The 13,885-nt window shown below is 35.7% G+C and overlaps 2 protein-coding genes across 7 annotated transcripts; one reads left to right on the forward strand and one right to left on the reverse strand.

The window, feature by feature from the left end:
* Positions 1–3,475: 3,475 nt before the first annotated feature.
* LOC149006441 (uncharacterized) lies at positions 3,476–13,576 on the forward strand. Of its 6 annotated transcripts, none has more exons than XM_089166973.1 (11): positions 3,476–3,625; positions 3,699–3,881; positions 4,130–6,829; positions 6,932–7,158; positions 7,239–7,445; positions 7,566–7,658; positions 8,280–8,378; positions 8,472–8,778; positions 8,852–8,911; positions 12,903–13,001; positions 13,324–13,576. In XM_089166973.1, exons 3-9 carry the CDS (start codon positions 6,733–6,735, stop codon positions 8,860–8,862), a joined length of 1,041 nt encoding a protein of 346 aa, XP_089023099.1. In that variant the 5' UTR covers positions 3,476–3,625; positions 3,699–3,881; positions 4,130–6,732; the 3' UTR covers positions 8,863–8,911; positions 12,903–13,001; positions 13,324–13,576. The 6 variants fall into 6 exon arrangements, with proteins under 6 accessions (XP_089023099.1, XP_089023100.1, XP_089023095.1 ...); XM_089166974.1 differs by having other exon boundaries at positions 8,472–8,749; XM_089166969.1 differs by having other exon boundaries at positions 4,130–4,177; positions 6,722–6,829; positions 8,472–8,911.
* Positions 4,567–5,276, reverse strand: LOC149006442 (uncharacterized). Its single transcript, XM_089165422.1, has 2 exons — positions 5,097–5,276; positions 4,567–5,013 (listed from the first exon to the last, which is right to left on the reverse strand). Exons 1-2 carry the CDS (start codon positions 5,274–5,276, stop codon positions 4,567–4,569), a joined length of 627 nt encoding a protein of 208 aa, XP_089021548.1.
* Positions 13,577–13,885: the final 309 nt, after the last annotated feature.

The raw sequence follows: 13,885 nt of genomic DNA on the forward strand, positions 1-13,885 counted from the left end.
TTATCTGTTTTCTTTGGTTGTATGGAGTGTAATTGGAGAATGTCTTGTTGAAGTTGATCCATTTATTTTAACATTCTAAGTTATATAATATAATTACATTATTTTGTCTCATCATAATATTATTTACTTGTTGATGAACTTCATATTTAGTTAATCATTCAATATCATTATGATATGTTTGTGCTTCATTTAATATTTGTAAATAAAAAAGATTTGTGTCTTGACTCATGTTGCAAATTATGCTAATTCTTTTTGTTTATATTCTAAGATGACTTTTAATCTATCTATTTGGTATATTTTTACTAATATTGGTAGTTGATTATCTATTCTCCAAAATAAATTAACTGGGATATTAACTATGGGTTCATTATGATTTATTTCTGCCATTTTTCTTCTAAAATAATTTACTTCATTTTCGGTTTCTTTTATTTTATCTCTTAAGTTTTTTATTTCTCTTAAGTGTCTTAACCTATCTTGAGAACTCATGTTCCAATTAATTTTATTAAATGTTCGAGTTTTTCTATTTTTTGTTCTACTCTTTCTATTGTTTGCATTATTTCATCACATCTAATATTTACATCATCACATATTTTATTTAATAATTCAAATATTTCTTTATATTTGATATGTCGAATTTGCTCTTGTTCAAAGAAAAATATTAATTTTTGTATGTCTTCCCTTGTCGGTAATTGTTGTAATTTTAATTAGTTTGTTACAGACATGATTTGTTCTAATTCACTTTTTATATAGTCTTGATTTTGTCTAAAGGATACTAGTTCATTTTTATAATAATTATTTTCTTGTTCCATTTTATATGGATAATGAGTCACAATTATAGTTAAATTCTTGAAAGGTCGAAGTAGGATTATATTCTAGTTCTCAGTTATATTCTTCAAAATAATTTATAAATTTAGTTTGAATAGTTTCAAAATATTTCATAAGTCCAGCTATATTATTCCAAAAATTTTGGTTTTTGTTTCCAACTTTCTTTATTTGTTTCCTTATTTTAGGAGGTATTACATAATTATGATCTTCAGTTTGTTCAATTAATTTATGTACTTTTTGATAATTTTGTTGTATTTTATTTTTTAGTTCTATTATTTCATCACTAATATTTCGCTAATATCTTATTTCTATTTTTTGTTTTAGTATTTTCCATTGTATTTGTTTAGGGATTGTTAGAATCAACTTTGATTGTTTCAAAGGGATAGATTCTTTTTATTTTATTTTATTTTATTTTATTTTTTTATAATTTTCATATTTTTATACCAGAGTAATTCATTATCGGGATTATCAAAGAAATTTGTAAGATAATATATATATAATTTTTGTCTTTGTAATTTTGTAGCAATTTTTAATTGTTATTTTTGCTGTAATAAGGTTGGATGAGTTGTTTCTAAAGAAGATGTTAATTTATCAAATATTATTTCATGAATTTCAATGGGTAAAGTTATTTCCTGTTCTACCAAACACCACAAGAAAACGGACTTACGGCGGCACTTCGGGTAAGACTACAGCGGCGTTTAGCAAAAAACGCCGTTGTCTGTATATTTATAACGGCGTTTTTTGGTATGTCCACTCACTTTGTACCACCACCTCACTCCAACACTCACTTCGTACCACCACCTCACTCCAACCCTCTAATATTTTTAGGGTAATTTTCATCTGGACCCCCTGAGGTTTGGTCTATGTCATTTTCAGTCCAAAAAAATTGAGACTTTGCATCTGCCTCCCCTGTACTATAGAAAAAGTCAATTTAGGGACAAATTATCACTTTTATGACAAATTTGCCCTTATTTTTTTTTTTTTTTACATTTTAAGGGTAAAATTTATTAATTTACAAAATCAGACCCTTTTCATTACCCGATTCCCAAATCCCTGGTTCTACCAATTCTAAATCCTTATTTTCCAAATCCTAGTTGAAAATTAGGGAATGAAAATTAAAACCAGAATAAGGCAGAAAACCTTGAGTTTCCAGAAGAAATAATACGAGAATTCCAATTCTGCAAATTCAACAACAGCAAGACGCTGAAATTAGAAGTCCAATTGATGTCAATCGTAACAAATGCCAGCAACGCTTGAATGCTTAAAACCTACAGGGAACCAAAGCAGATTTGAAGATTGACGGAGAATAGTGATAGATGAAAACCTATGTACTCCTCCCCTTCTTCCTCTATACATTTTTGAGGAGCAGGAAAAGCGATGGGGAGATCTAGGGTTTCCACGATCAAAATTTAATTTGCGAAGAGGTTAAGATTAGTTAGTTGCAGGTCTCCAAGGAAGAGACGATGAGCGAAGCAGAAGACGAGTCATGATATCACCCTCTCCAAATCCTAACCTATGTTGCTTGCATTGCTTATATTCGACAAAGTCACTTTCCATCGTCTCCTTCGGTTTGAACCCTAATACTCGTGGAGGGCGACAATGGTTTGTGAATCTGATTTATCTGCATCTCTTTAATCTGTGAAGAAATAACATCTAAAAAATCCACCTTCTTTTCCATCCCTCCTTAGATCATCCTGAAAGCCGTTTCATTCTTTTAGGTTTATATAGAATGTCAAGCCTGCTTAAAGCTCCTCTACTTTCCATAATCTGATAATTTAGAATTTTCCTCTGATTCAGGGCATCGATCTGGTTGCGGGAGGCAAGAGCAAGAAAACTAAGCGACCGCTCCAAAATCTGATGATATTTATCTCAAGCTTCTCGTCAAGGTTAGGGCTTTGCTTCTCCTACATTTGTTCTTTTGTTTTTCCTGGCTTTACCGCTTCCCATCTTACTTGTGTGTATCTGAGGTACTTTGCTTGCAAACATGGCATTCTGGTCCTGTGGCCTTGGCGGAATTGGTATTATTGTTTGAAAAGTAAAGAATTAGGAAGCTCAAGGTTTTCTGCCTTATTCATATTATTTCGTCTGGAAACTCAAGATTTTCTGCCTTATTCTGGTTTTCCATTCCCTACTCTTCAAGATTTGGAAAATAAGAATTTAGAATGGGTAGATAGGGATTTGGGAATCGAATAACGAAAGAGGGTCTGATTTTGTAAATTAATTAACTTTAATCCCCTAAAATGTAAAAATAAAAAAATTTAATTAAAAAAAAAAAAGGGCAAATTCGTCACAAAAGTGATAATTTGTCCTTAAATTGACTTTTTCTATAATACAGGGGAGGCAGATGCAAAGTCTCAATTTTTTTGGACTAAAAATGACATAGCCCAAACCTCAGGGGGTCCAGATGAAAATTACCCATATTTTTATGTTGTATGTGTCTTTTTAATGGCGTTTACAAAAACGCCGTGGTTGCCCCTAATGTATCGTTCCGTCTATCACGGCGTTTCCGTAAAACGCCTGGTTGCTCTAATTCACTCCCGCCTATTTTTCACTTTTGGAAGATGGGGAGTCGAATAAACCCACTCATTCTCCCACTATTTATTTCCCGATCGCTCTCTATCTCTGCCTCACTCACGCTCTCTTACTCTATTTCTCTGGTTCGCTGCCTCCAGCTCTCTCACTCTCGCTTTTTGCCTCAGCTCTCTAGCTCTCTCCCTCTCTCCCTCTGGTTCACTGCCTCCAGCTCTCTCGTTCTCTCCCTCTGGTGCACTGCCTCCAGCTCTCTCGTTCTCTCCCTTTGGTTCGCACTATCCCCAGCTCTGTCTCTTGCTCACGTTTTCTCTTGCTGACTCTGGTTGCTCACGCTCTCGCAGGTCTCTCTCGGTCGCGCTATCTCTCCAGCCCTCTTAGCTCAAAGGTTGGACCAACCAATTAGAAGATGAGACTTCAGAGTCGGACATCAGAAAAGGGTATCTGATTTGCCGTCGCCGTATCTGCAGTAGATAATCTACTTTGCAGCACTGCAGTCGGACTTCAAGCACTGCTCTCATTTGCTGGTAAATTTCTCCTTTATAAGCTTTGGGTTTTTTGGTAGATCTGTGCTCTACCTTCTAATCATTGGGATTTTGGGTTTTTCTTGTGGGGGTATAGATCAACAATGGCGATGAATTTCTTTTATGCTTCAATTAGTTTTCTTGTCGGGCTCTCGCTCACGCTCGCAGGTTTTTTTTTGTTTTTGGTTTTGTTTGATGAATGCTGTAAACCTGCTTGTTATATCAACTCTAATTCTTTTCATTGTCTCTAGCAATTGGAGCAAATATTTTCTGCAACCGACTCTGTTTGCACCCTGCAGGTATGTGAAGTTTTAAGAATCAGTCATCGCTGTTTTCAAAACACTTTCTTTTAGTGGTCTGTGGCATTATTTGGTAGGTGTTTCATGTTTCCATATTCATAGAAAAGTTTTTCCTTATTTTGAGTCTGATTTAGACTCCCCGAAGTTGTAACATTGGTGTACATGTATGGTTAAAGCCTTAAAGGTGACGTCACTCTGCTTTTTGCAAAACTACAGAATTGTTCTTTTTACCATCATGCTCTTCTTCTCTTCTCATGTTGCTAATTTATTTATTCGATTACTGTTACATGATACAAGAGATTCAATAAACTGGTTACCAATCCTCCATTAATATGAACATTTTCCTTTCAATGTGATGGATGAAAAAAAAATGAGATCTTCTTTATACTCTAATTAAAGTGCACTAGATTGGGATCTAAATCTTTTGGAAGCCTCCTCTGGGGAGGGAAACTGAGGAGGAAGCTTGCCACATATTTAGCAGTCTCTAAGTATTGGGCATATTTACCCATATTTCCAAGGGCTTCCTCATCAACATTATCAGTTCTACCATCCCTTGATGAGCCACTGCTAATGATACGTAAGCCAGGAATAGCTTCCCTGAATGAAAAATTTCTTGAATCATCAACTGGGTAATTCTCTCCTAGTATGTTCTCAATGAAAGCCCTGGATTTGAAGGTCCAATTTCCAATTTTCCAATCAAAGCTGTAAAGTGGAAGGAACCTCTGACCATATGTCACAATGAACTCCACTGCAGCTAGAATGAATTCAAACTCCTCTTTTGACATGTAGTAAGGGAAACTTAAACTGGTTAATCCTGGTTTTACATCATTGTAGCCCTGCAAGAGTAACCAAGACAAACTAGTTACAATATCACTGAGCAAGCAACATAGAAAGAACACGGCAATGGAGCAATGAGAACCTTTTGAATAGCAGAGAGAAGAGCTAGTGATTGTGTCTCATCAAAGCCAAGCAAATGGCGGCCATAACGTGCAGGACTAGCTTGGATGCCAAAGAGGTCACTGAGGAGCTGTGCGATGAAAGTCCCATGGAGAGGCTTACCTCTTCCATCTCTACCATGAGTTCCATTTTCAGATATCATATTCAAAGAGGAAGATTAGTCCTAGAGAAGATCACAAAGGACATGATTGCTTGTCTTGGCACACTTGTGTTCCCTAACACTGATATGTTAGGGTTTGGAAGCAGTCTTTCAAGTGCTGCACTTATATGGAAATGATTCTTGGTTTTTATCACATTGTAGCCAATGAAGTCCTTCACCCAGAAAGCAAGTGCTGCTCTTAACTTCTGGATGATTGGTGGTGTTCCTGCATCTTCCCTCTCTTCCACATCTTCGTAGTACAAGGTTTGTTGGGAAACAAATTCATAGGTTCACTTGTATCTTGATCCAATGCAGTAACAAATTAGATTACAAAATTACTTTGAAAGAGATCTAGGGTTTCTCGAGTTTTTAAATTATACCTCTTCAGTGAAGCCATTAACAAACCCAACAGTTCCAATGCTGCTTTAAAAGATTTTCAGAGCGAAGAGTTGATACCCCTGCAGCAATGCTTATGCAGCCTATCTACTTGCATTGTTCAAAATATGGATATAAACTAGGACATTCTTATGATCATGCTACTGCTGCTCATGAGAATCTCCAGATGCTACAGTCAGAATTGATGAAGCTTAGTGATGTAGCCTCGTGTGAATGAGAACAAGTTCTTCCAAGATCTTCAGATGATTAGCAGTGAATAAACTTGGGTTGACTGAATCAAGCTACTGTTTATGGCTAAAACAGAATTTGGACTTAGAAATTAAACTCTCAAACTAAGCTTTTGATGTGAACACAAAGATCCCCTGACTGAAACCCTAAGCTGGCCAAACTCTACAGGAGGGGCATTTTGGGCATTTTAGCCCTCAATTTGCTCCTGAAATTAAATTAGGTTTTATTTCAAAAATTATTCAAGTCAGTCTGAATGCAATTTGAAGTTGTTTGGAGTCTTTTATTGTGAGTTGAAGCTATGTTTGAAAGAGTCAAGAGTCATAGTTGACGTAGGATAGGATTCCCTATCTTTTTTAGTCAGGAATTGTTTCTTTATTAAGAGTCCACTTTGAATGTAATAGAATGATTAGAATCCTTATCTGATTGGATCTCCTAAAGTTGAATGTAATAATAGTATGCTATGTTTAAAAATGAAAAGACAGGAAAAAATGAGAATAAAAAGAAAGAAATAAGAGGAAAGAACAAGGAGATAGAAAAGATTCTTTTAGGATCCAATCCATATTTTGATTTTCATCTTGGTTATCCTTTCCCCATTATTTTTGTTACATCCCATGAAGATTGAAAATATTCGAATTTTGCCTTTTCCTCCCTGTTACCCTATTCATATCAGATTTGTGTTTGTCATTATGGATTGGAATTCAACATCTTATCACCTTTTGTTCTAACTAGTTTCATTCTTAGTGTGAGGATCTATAATTCTTAACATGTATTTTTTTGTGTTGGATATTGATGGTTTTTTAACTGATCATTGTTTGGATACATAGATTCTTGTTAAATGATGGATGAGAATTATGAAGATTCTGATTATGATAATGCTTTGAACCACGAGGACCAAAGCGATGTTGACCATGGTACGACTGCGTCCTCTTCAGGTACAATATTTGATTCTACTTTTCAATTTCAAGCATACATAAAATGATTGTTGTAACTTATACTGGGATAGACACTAATGTTGTCACATTTTTCAAATGTAGGGCATAAAAGAGGGCGAGGGCGTACCATAGGAAAAAAAATCAACGACATAGTTGGGAAGAAAGATGTGGGTCTCAATGAAGACAACACTATGGTTGGAAAATGTAGTACTGAGGCATCCACGTACATAGGGATACTTGCTAGGGATCCAGTCAAGTTACCATTGAACTATTCAGATTGGAGAAAGGTTCCATTACATCACAAATTAGATGCATGGGCCAGACTTAAGGTATAATGACATCCTTTATTATCTTATTTATGTTATTAATTCATGGGATTTGACATCTACTAATGTATCTTCTTTATTAGGATAAATTTAATGTGCCAGATGAAGGTCGACACATTTTTTTAATGAAGTTAGGTCATGCATGGAAGGATTTTAAGGTAAAATTATTGAGAGAGACAAAAGAAAAATACGCGAACATTTATGATGCTCCTCGTCCTACTAGTCCCATAGAGGTTCCATCAAATCAATGGGAGTACCTCAAAGTCAAGTGGACATCTGAAGAGTGGAAGGTATACAATTTTTTAAGCAGTCCTGTGATTTTAATATTTTTTTATCATAATAGAATTCTATTTTTACTTTACCCATTTACTTATAAAATATATGACAAACATGTGTTTGATATATGGTAGGAAATGTCTGCAAAGAATAAAAGGACCAGAGAAAAACAAAATATATCTCATACAACTGGTCGGATGAGTTTTGCACAACTTGAACATGAGATGGTAAGTTTGTTATTCACATCTTGTGAAAATGGAGAAATTATGAAGTCGATGAGATTTTAGTGACATTAAGGATCAGAAATTAATCTACTTGATAACCAGCCATAATTACCATGTGGGTTGTTCATTGAAGAATCAAATTTAGTTGATATGTCTACATCGTCTCATATGCTGGGTTAATTTTTAGGAACACTTTCAGTCCCACCCCTTGTCCTTTAATATCAATGTCTACTTTTCTTGAACAAATCTACAAGAAAAGTAAGCTAAAGTAAGATATGTCAAAAAAAGAAAGCATTAGCTACATTTCCCAAGAAGTCAAGAGAGCAGACCAAACCATGGCTTAATTTGCTACTATTTTGTTTGTGATTTTACTTGGTTTCATTTCTGTGTCCTTGTTTTGTTAATTTGATAAAGTCAAGTAGTTGTGCTCGGGTTCACTCTACTTAATACGCATGTGACGTAGTTATGTCTTCTAAGTTGAGTCAGCCACCTGTTGTCCTAGTCCAATTATCTGATTTTGGTTTTGTAACTGATTTAATTCACAAACCAGTACACAACTTGCACATGAGATGGTGAGTTTCTTATTCACATGATTTTAATCTTTTGTCATGTTTGGTTGTTTAGAAGGCTAAAGGTGAGGATGTTACCAGAGTTAAATTTTATAAGAGAACTCGCCAAAGAAAAGATGGTAGCTTCATAAATCCAACTGCCAGAGAGATTGCGGTATGATCTTTTGTTTCAATTAAATTTAGCTTATAGAGAATACTAATATTTTCTATCATGGTATAAACTAACTTATTTTATATTTGTTTATAGGAAAAACTTGATAACGAATTAGAGAAACAACTTCCAGAGGTAAGAGACACTTCTGCTGCCCAAGACAATGCTTTTGAGGTAGTCATTGGGAAGGAACGTCCGGGGCGGGTTCGTGGTGTAGGTGTAGGAGTTACACTTGCTAGTCGATGCCTCACTCAGAAAGACATTGATATACGATTGGAAAGAGAAAAAAGTCAGCAAAAAATTGAAAAGTTGGAGAATGAGGTCAAAGACATGAGACATGACATCACCCGATTAACTCAACTTGTAATGGATAGGTTTGGTTCACAAGGTTCAACTCACTTATGTAAGTGTGAAATGTCTTTATGAATTTTATTGGTTTCTTTATGTTATAAATTATTGACATTTTATTTGTACAGCTGATAATTGAAGCCGTGTCCTTGCTAGAGTTGGACTGCAGAATCCACAAAAATTTGAAGGTTATTTTCATCTTCCTAAACTTCTTCCTCTTGTCTCTTCTCTGTACCTTAGTTTTTCAACTTCTTCCTCTTGTTTAAGATTAAAGACACTTCAGCATGTGAAATATATGATTCACTTTGTTTTTGTCAATCTAAGAGGACACTTTTATTTTTCTTTCTATGTGTTTTGTTTATCATACATGGATCCAATCTCAATGTTGTTTAGCTCTTTCTATTAGTTTTGAATCATATCAACTGGATTTCCTTGCCTGAATCCGTTTCATCTTTATATGGGTGCTTTCATTAGAGCTATAAATCCTGTCTTTCCCATTCCATAACCCAGAAAAGGCAGAAAGAGAGAGAGACAAGTCCACTCTGCTAACCAACCAGGAAGAACAAAAAGAGGGCTTCATTTTAGTAAGGGTTCACCAGTTCTGTATAAGACCAACAGGAATCCTTAAAAGATAAAAGTGGAAGTGTATCACTTTAGTTGACTCTTGAAATTAGTTCTAATCTCTCAAGTCTGGTTTTTTAAAACCTAATCTATTTGAGAACACATCATTTAATCTTAATCTCCAGCAATAAATTGTATGTTTCTTAATCTCCAGGTACTGTCATAAGATACCTGATGACTACCCTTTAGCTTCAGCAGCTCAAAGAAAAATTCTGCATATTGATATAATGCCATTGTATATCTTCCCTAGGCACTGTGATAAGAACCTTCAATTCACCAATGGAATTCAACACAAAACAGAGGAATTACACAAGAAATTCTGGCTTTAATGGCACTAGTCACCCCCTACACCTCACAGCGTCCTCAGCCAGAGGCTGCCCTGACTCATACTACAAAAAATGCTCGATTCCTCTACTCTCGATTTCTCCATATTTAGAACCCCTGAGCCCTCGCCTCCCCCCCCCCCCCAAGGAGCACATGGCCTAATTCCAGGGTCCTATCACACTGCAACACAATCTTGGGTTTGAAAACCTGCCTTGGGATTGGTCATAGGCTCACCCAAAAACTAAACATCCCAAATATGAGAAGTAATGGCAATTCTGTAGATATACCAAAGCTTACAACTTACATACGGGCCTAGTAAATGGTGTTTTGTAATAAAACAGGATCTTAAATAGCTGTTAAGATATAAATGCAGTGAAAGAATGCCATGGTTATATTTGTTTAAGGGTCAATCTTAATCTTTTTGGGTTTAAATTCAATCAGTTTTACCATGAAAAGACTTAAGAGTAGTCAGTGGAGGTGCTGATCTTGTAATGGAAGTTGTTGTTACCACAAGCGCTAGGGAGTTTAGAAGCGTAATTAAGATTGATACCAGAGATGGAACTGTATAGGGCCTTGAAGCAAAATTATTTTGGTGCTCATATCAGTTGGACTTTGACAGGACTAATTGAATGCCTTGCATGCTTTCAGGGTATGGCTTAGATTAAGTGTTTAGGTTTAGTCAGGCAATGACTCATATAGTTGCTCTCCTACACAATTACTTAATTTTATCAGAGAGAGAAAAATACAGTATGAACTGGCTTAATGTCACAGAACTAAGCTATTGAGACCTGATTGTCAACACAACCATAAGTAGGTGAATGCAACCACCCTTAACTAGTAAAGCAATTGCTGAAGCAACCTGACAGAGTAATGCAAGGCTCCAACAAAAAAAATTAAGCAAAGAGATGCAGCATGCATCCGTAATTGACAATGAAGGAAGTATTGGAGTCTACGATTGATCAAATGCATGTGTTCAAAACACAGATTTACATGATTCACCTAAGGTAAGCTAAATCTACAGCCAGTCATTGAGTTTGAACTTCTATTCAAGCCCTAACACCCCCCCCCCTCCAATATACGGGGTCTCACATAGTGAAACATAAAATAGAAGAAATGAGGAAGGTCTCACTAAGACAAAATGCTCATCAAGCTGGGTAAGCTCAACCTGAACCCAACAGGCTGGAAACCTGTCGGGAAAATAGGAGTTCATTGGATTGATGCTAGAAACATCAATTTTCACCTTCTGGGAAAAGAAGCTTTTGCTGTGAAAAAGAAAGAATATATTCACATAAAAGACAAGGTTGCATTAGGATTACTAAAACAGAACAAGACTTACTAATGATAGCCATTTATGCTAAATACCTAAACAGTGATGGTTATTTTGGGGTTGGGATTCACTCATACATTACAGAATGATACTGTGTACTTGAATAATAGCATTATGAAAATTATCTAGCATCTCTGAGCAGGTCCTACTGATCATTTAAGTCCTCACTCAGCACAATTCTTTCCAGTTGATCAATAAAGTTATTGGAAGATAAAGGATGATTTCTTAGGAACTCATTTTCCCTTCTTATTTCTTTTATCACCCCTTCCATATCCGAAATTTGCTTTCCTGACATCTGATTTATGCTGAGATCTTTTGTTTTGTAATGCTTCTATCACTTCCTCCATTTCTGAAACCTGATTTTCAAGCATTTTTTTTTCATTTTTTAAGCTATCAACTACCTGCATTTGTTTTTCTGACATCTGATTCATCTTGAGATTTTTTAAGCTATCAACTACAGTGATGGTTATTTTTCTGTTAGAAGAAGAAGGGGGAGAAAGAAAGAAAAAAAAACAATAATATATCAGCCTTTTCCACCTTGAATATTGAGTCATCCAACCAAAAGCTTAAGCTATTAGGTGGAAAGGCCCAACTGGCATACAAGGTCATCCAAACTCCCAACTTGGTTGATGTCAGATCAATCATAGACACCCCCCCTCACTTGTTGGTCCTCTTTGGTGCTACACATAGAGCACTAGCGGCTTCTCATAATTGGTTGTACACTAACATATTATCAAGGTATTGAAGATGGTTGTGATACCATGGTAAGCTTTCCAAACCAAAAGCTTCAGCCAAGTGGAGAGGTCCAATTGGTATTAGAAGGCATTCAAGGTGAAAAACTGAGACGAGGCCTTCAGGACAGTTGCCTACTAAATGTGCTCATCTAATCTGCAATGTTGAAGGCATTCCTATGTGGGGTCATCCAAGAAACCATTCCTCATATGTTGAAAGGGAAAAACTATGCTAGTACACCATTTTCACTTTTTATATATATTCATACCCTTTAACCTAATAAAAAGGTGAGAGAATTCAGAGGAGATGGTTAAGGGCTATCTGAAAGAAATACTTGCAGGTTCAATGGAGCGCAACTAGAAGTCAATGGGTCTCTTCAAAATAAGAAAGCATAATCAGGAAGAGCGCAGGGGAATTAGGTCCAAATTTTGCTTCAATGGAGGATGGACTGTTGAAGAGGATAGGTTGGAGCTTCCTTTTGTTTGAAGGCATGGATTTTAAGCACCAAGTTTCTCTTTACACCTACGAATTAAAACACCTCGGCTGCATTGGCTGGATTTTGAACACCAATACCCCAAACAGTCTTGGATTTCTAACACCAACACTTTCCATGATGGTAGTTACTCTCAGTCAAAACTGAATTCAGAATTAGTATAAAGTTGGCTACTCTATTCCACCATGTTTGGGGAATAAATAGAAGGGCTTAACAACCTAACAATAGGAGTCCTCTAGGGACTCAAAAAATAAAAGGAAAGTGTTCTTGTGCGGCTGCATAAAGTCCCAAACAGACTTCAAAACATCAATCATTTAGATTTGTCTGGAAATTGTTTATTTCTCCTTCATGTTTCACCCTTAGCATACATAAGTTTCTGTTGTACTAACCATACAGAGTATACTGTTGCACTATGGATCTAGCTAGTTTCTCAATTTGGGAAGAACTCTCCCTTGTGCTGTTTTTCATACCTATGGTTTTGATTCTTTTTTACTTTATTATTCATCTATAGCATAGGGTAAACTATGACCAAAGCGTCGCATCTAATTAAGTTTGGAAGAGCTTCTTTCTTTCAGTATGTAAACAACATGTATCCTTTTCTTAATGCTTGTTGATTTCTTCCCCAATTTCATCCAATAGTTTCAACTACTTTGAAATCTTATTGTCCATGTTCTTCAAATAGGTTGGGGTTGGCATGTGCATGGAAGGAATATAACAAAATCCAGTTGTATATGAGCTGATGTCTGAAATGGCCTTTTGCAGTGAAAAAGTTGAACTTGAGGTACTTGAAACTTCTCCATCGTGAAATAATTTTTACTTGCTTATAGGATTATCTATGCATTTCTATTTCCTTTTTCCCCTATCAAGCTGGAACTTTTATTTTTGTCTACCATGTAGGGATCCACACATGGAAAAGATGTATTACACTCTTCTGTTGTTTATGTTAATTTTATATTGGTTAGAAGGGATATTTTCACTGCCTGTTGGATTGATTATTTTATGTCCATGGCCAGTACTGTAGTCATTTTGTTCATATAAATGAAGGGAATGTTTTAAGGGAATAACTATTGAAATATTGTTTTGTGTTCTTGTTAATTTGTCAGATCATCAACATAGCTGAAGAGGTGTCAAGTTTGTTTTGAGTGCTCAGAGTCTTGTTGAGAGGGAAAAGAAAGAGTCTTCACTTGGAGTAAGTTGGAGAAGTGATGATATGGAGTTGATATTATCTATGGTGAAGAAGCTCACTGGAGGGCAAGTATAAAAATGAAAATTGTAAAGTAGATTGTAAATGAAGTCATTTGTAAAATTGAATTTGGATTGATGGAATTGGATAATCATTTGTAAATTGAATTTAGATTGATGGAATTAAATTTGGCTTCTTGGAATATATTTTTTTTAATTTAAAAAACCTATCCCGGCGTTTGTACAAACGCCGGCATAAGTATTATACACCGGCGTTTATAAAAAACGCCGGCATAAAGTAGTATATGCCGGTGGTTGTCAAAAACGCCGCCATTAAAATAACTATAACGCCGCAAAAATAACTTTTCACGGCTTTTTTAAAAATGCCGCAACAAACATATTTAACGGCGTTTTATAGAAATGCCGTTAAAAGTGCCGTCGTAGGTGCCTATCACCGGCGCTTCAATTTAATGCCGCTATAAC

The sequence above is a fragment of the Hakea prostrata genome, chromosome 8 (genome assembly GCF_041222555.1).
Source record: "Hakea prostrata isolate BN-2017 chromosome 8, UWA_Hpros_2, whole genome shotgun sequence".
NCBI lineage: Eukaryota > Viridiplantae > Streptophyta > Magnoliopsida > Proteales > Proteaceae > Hakea > Hakea prostrata.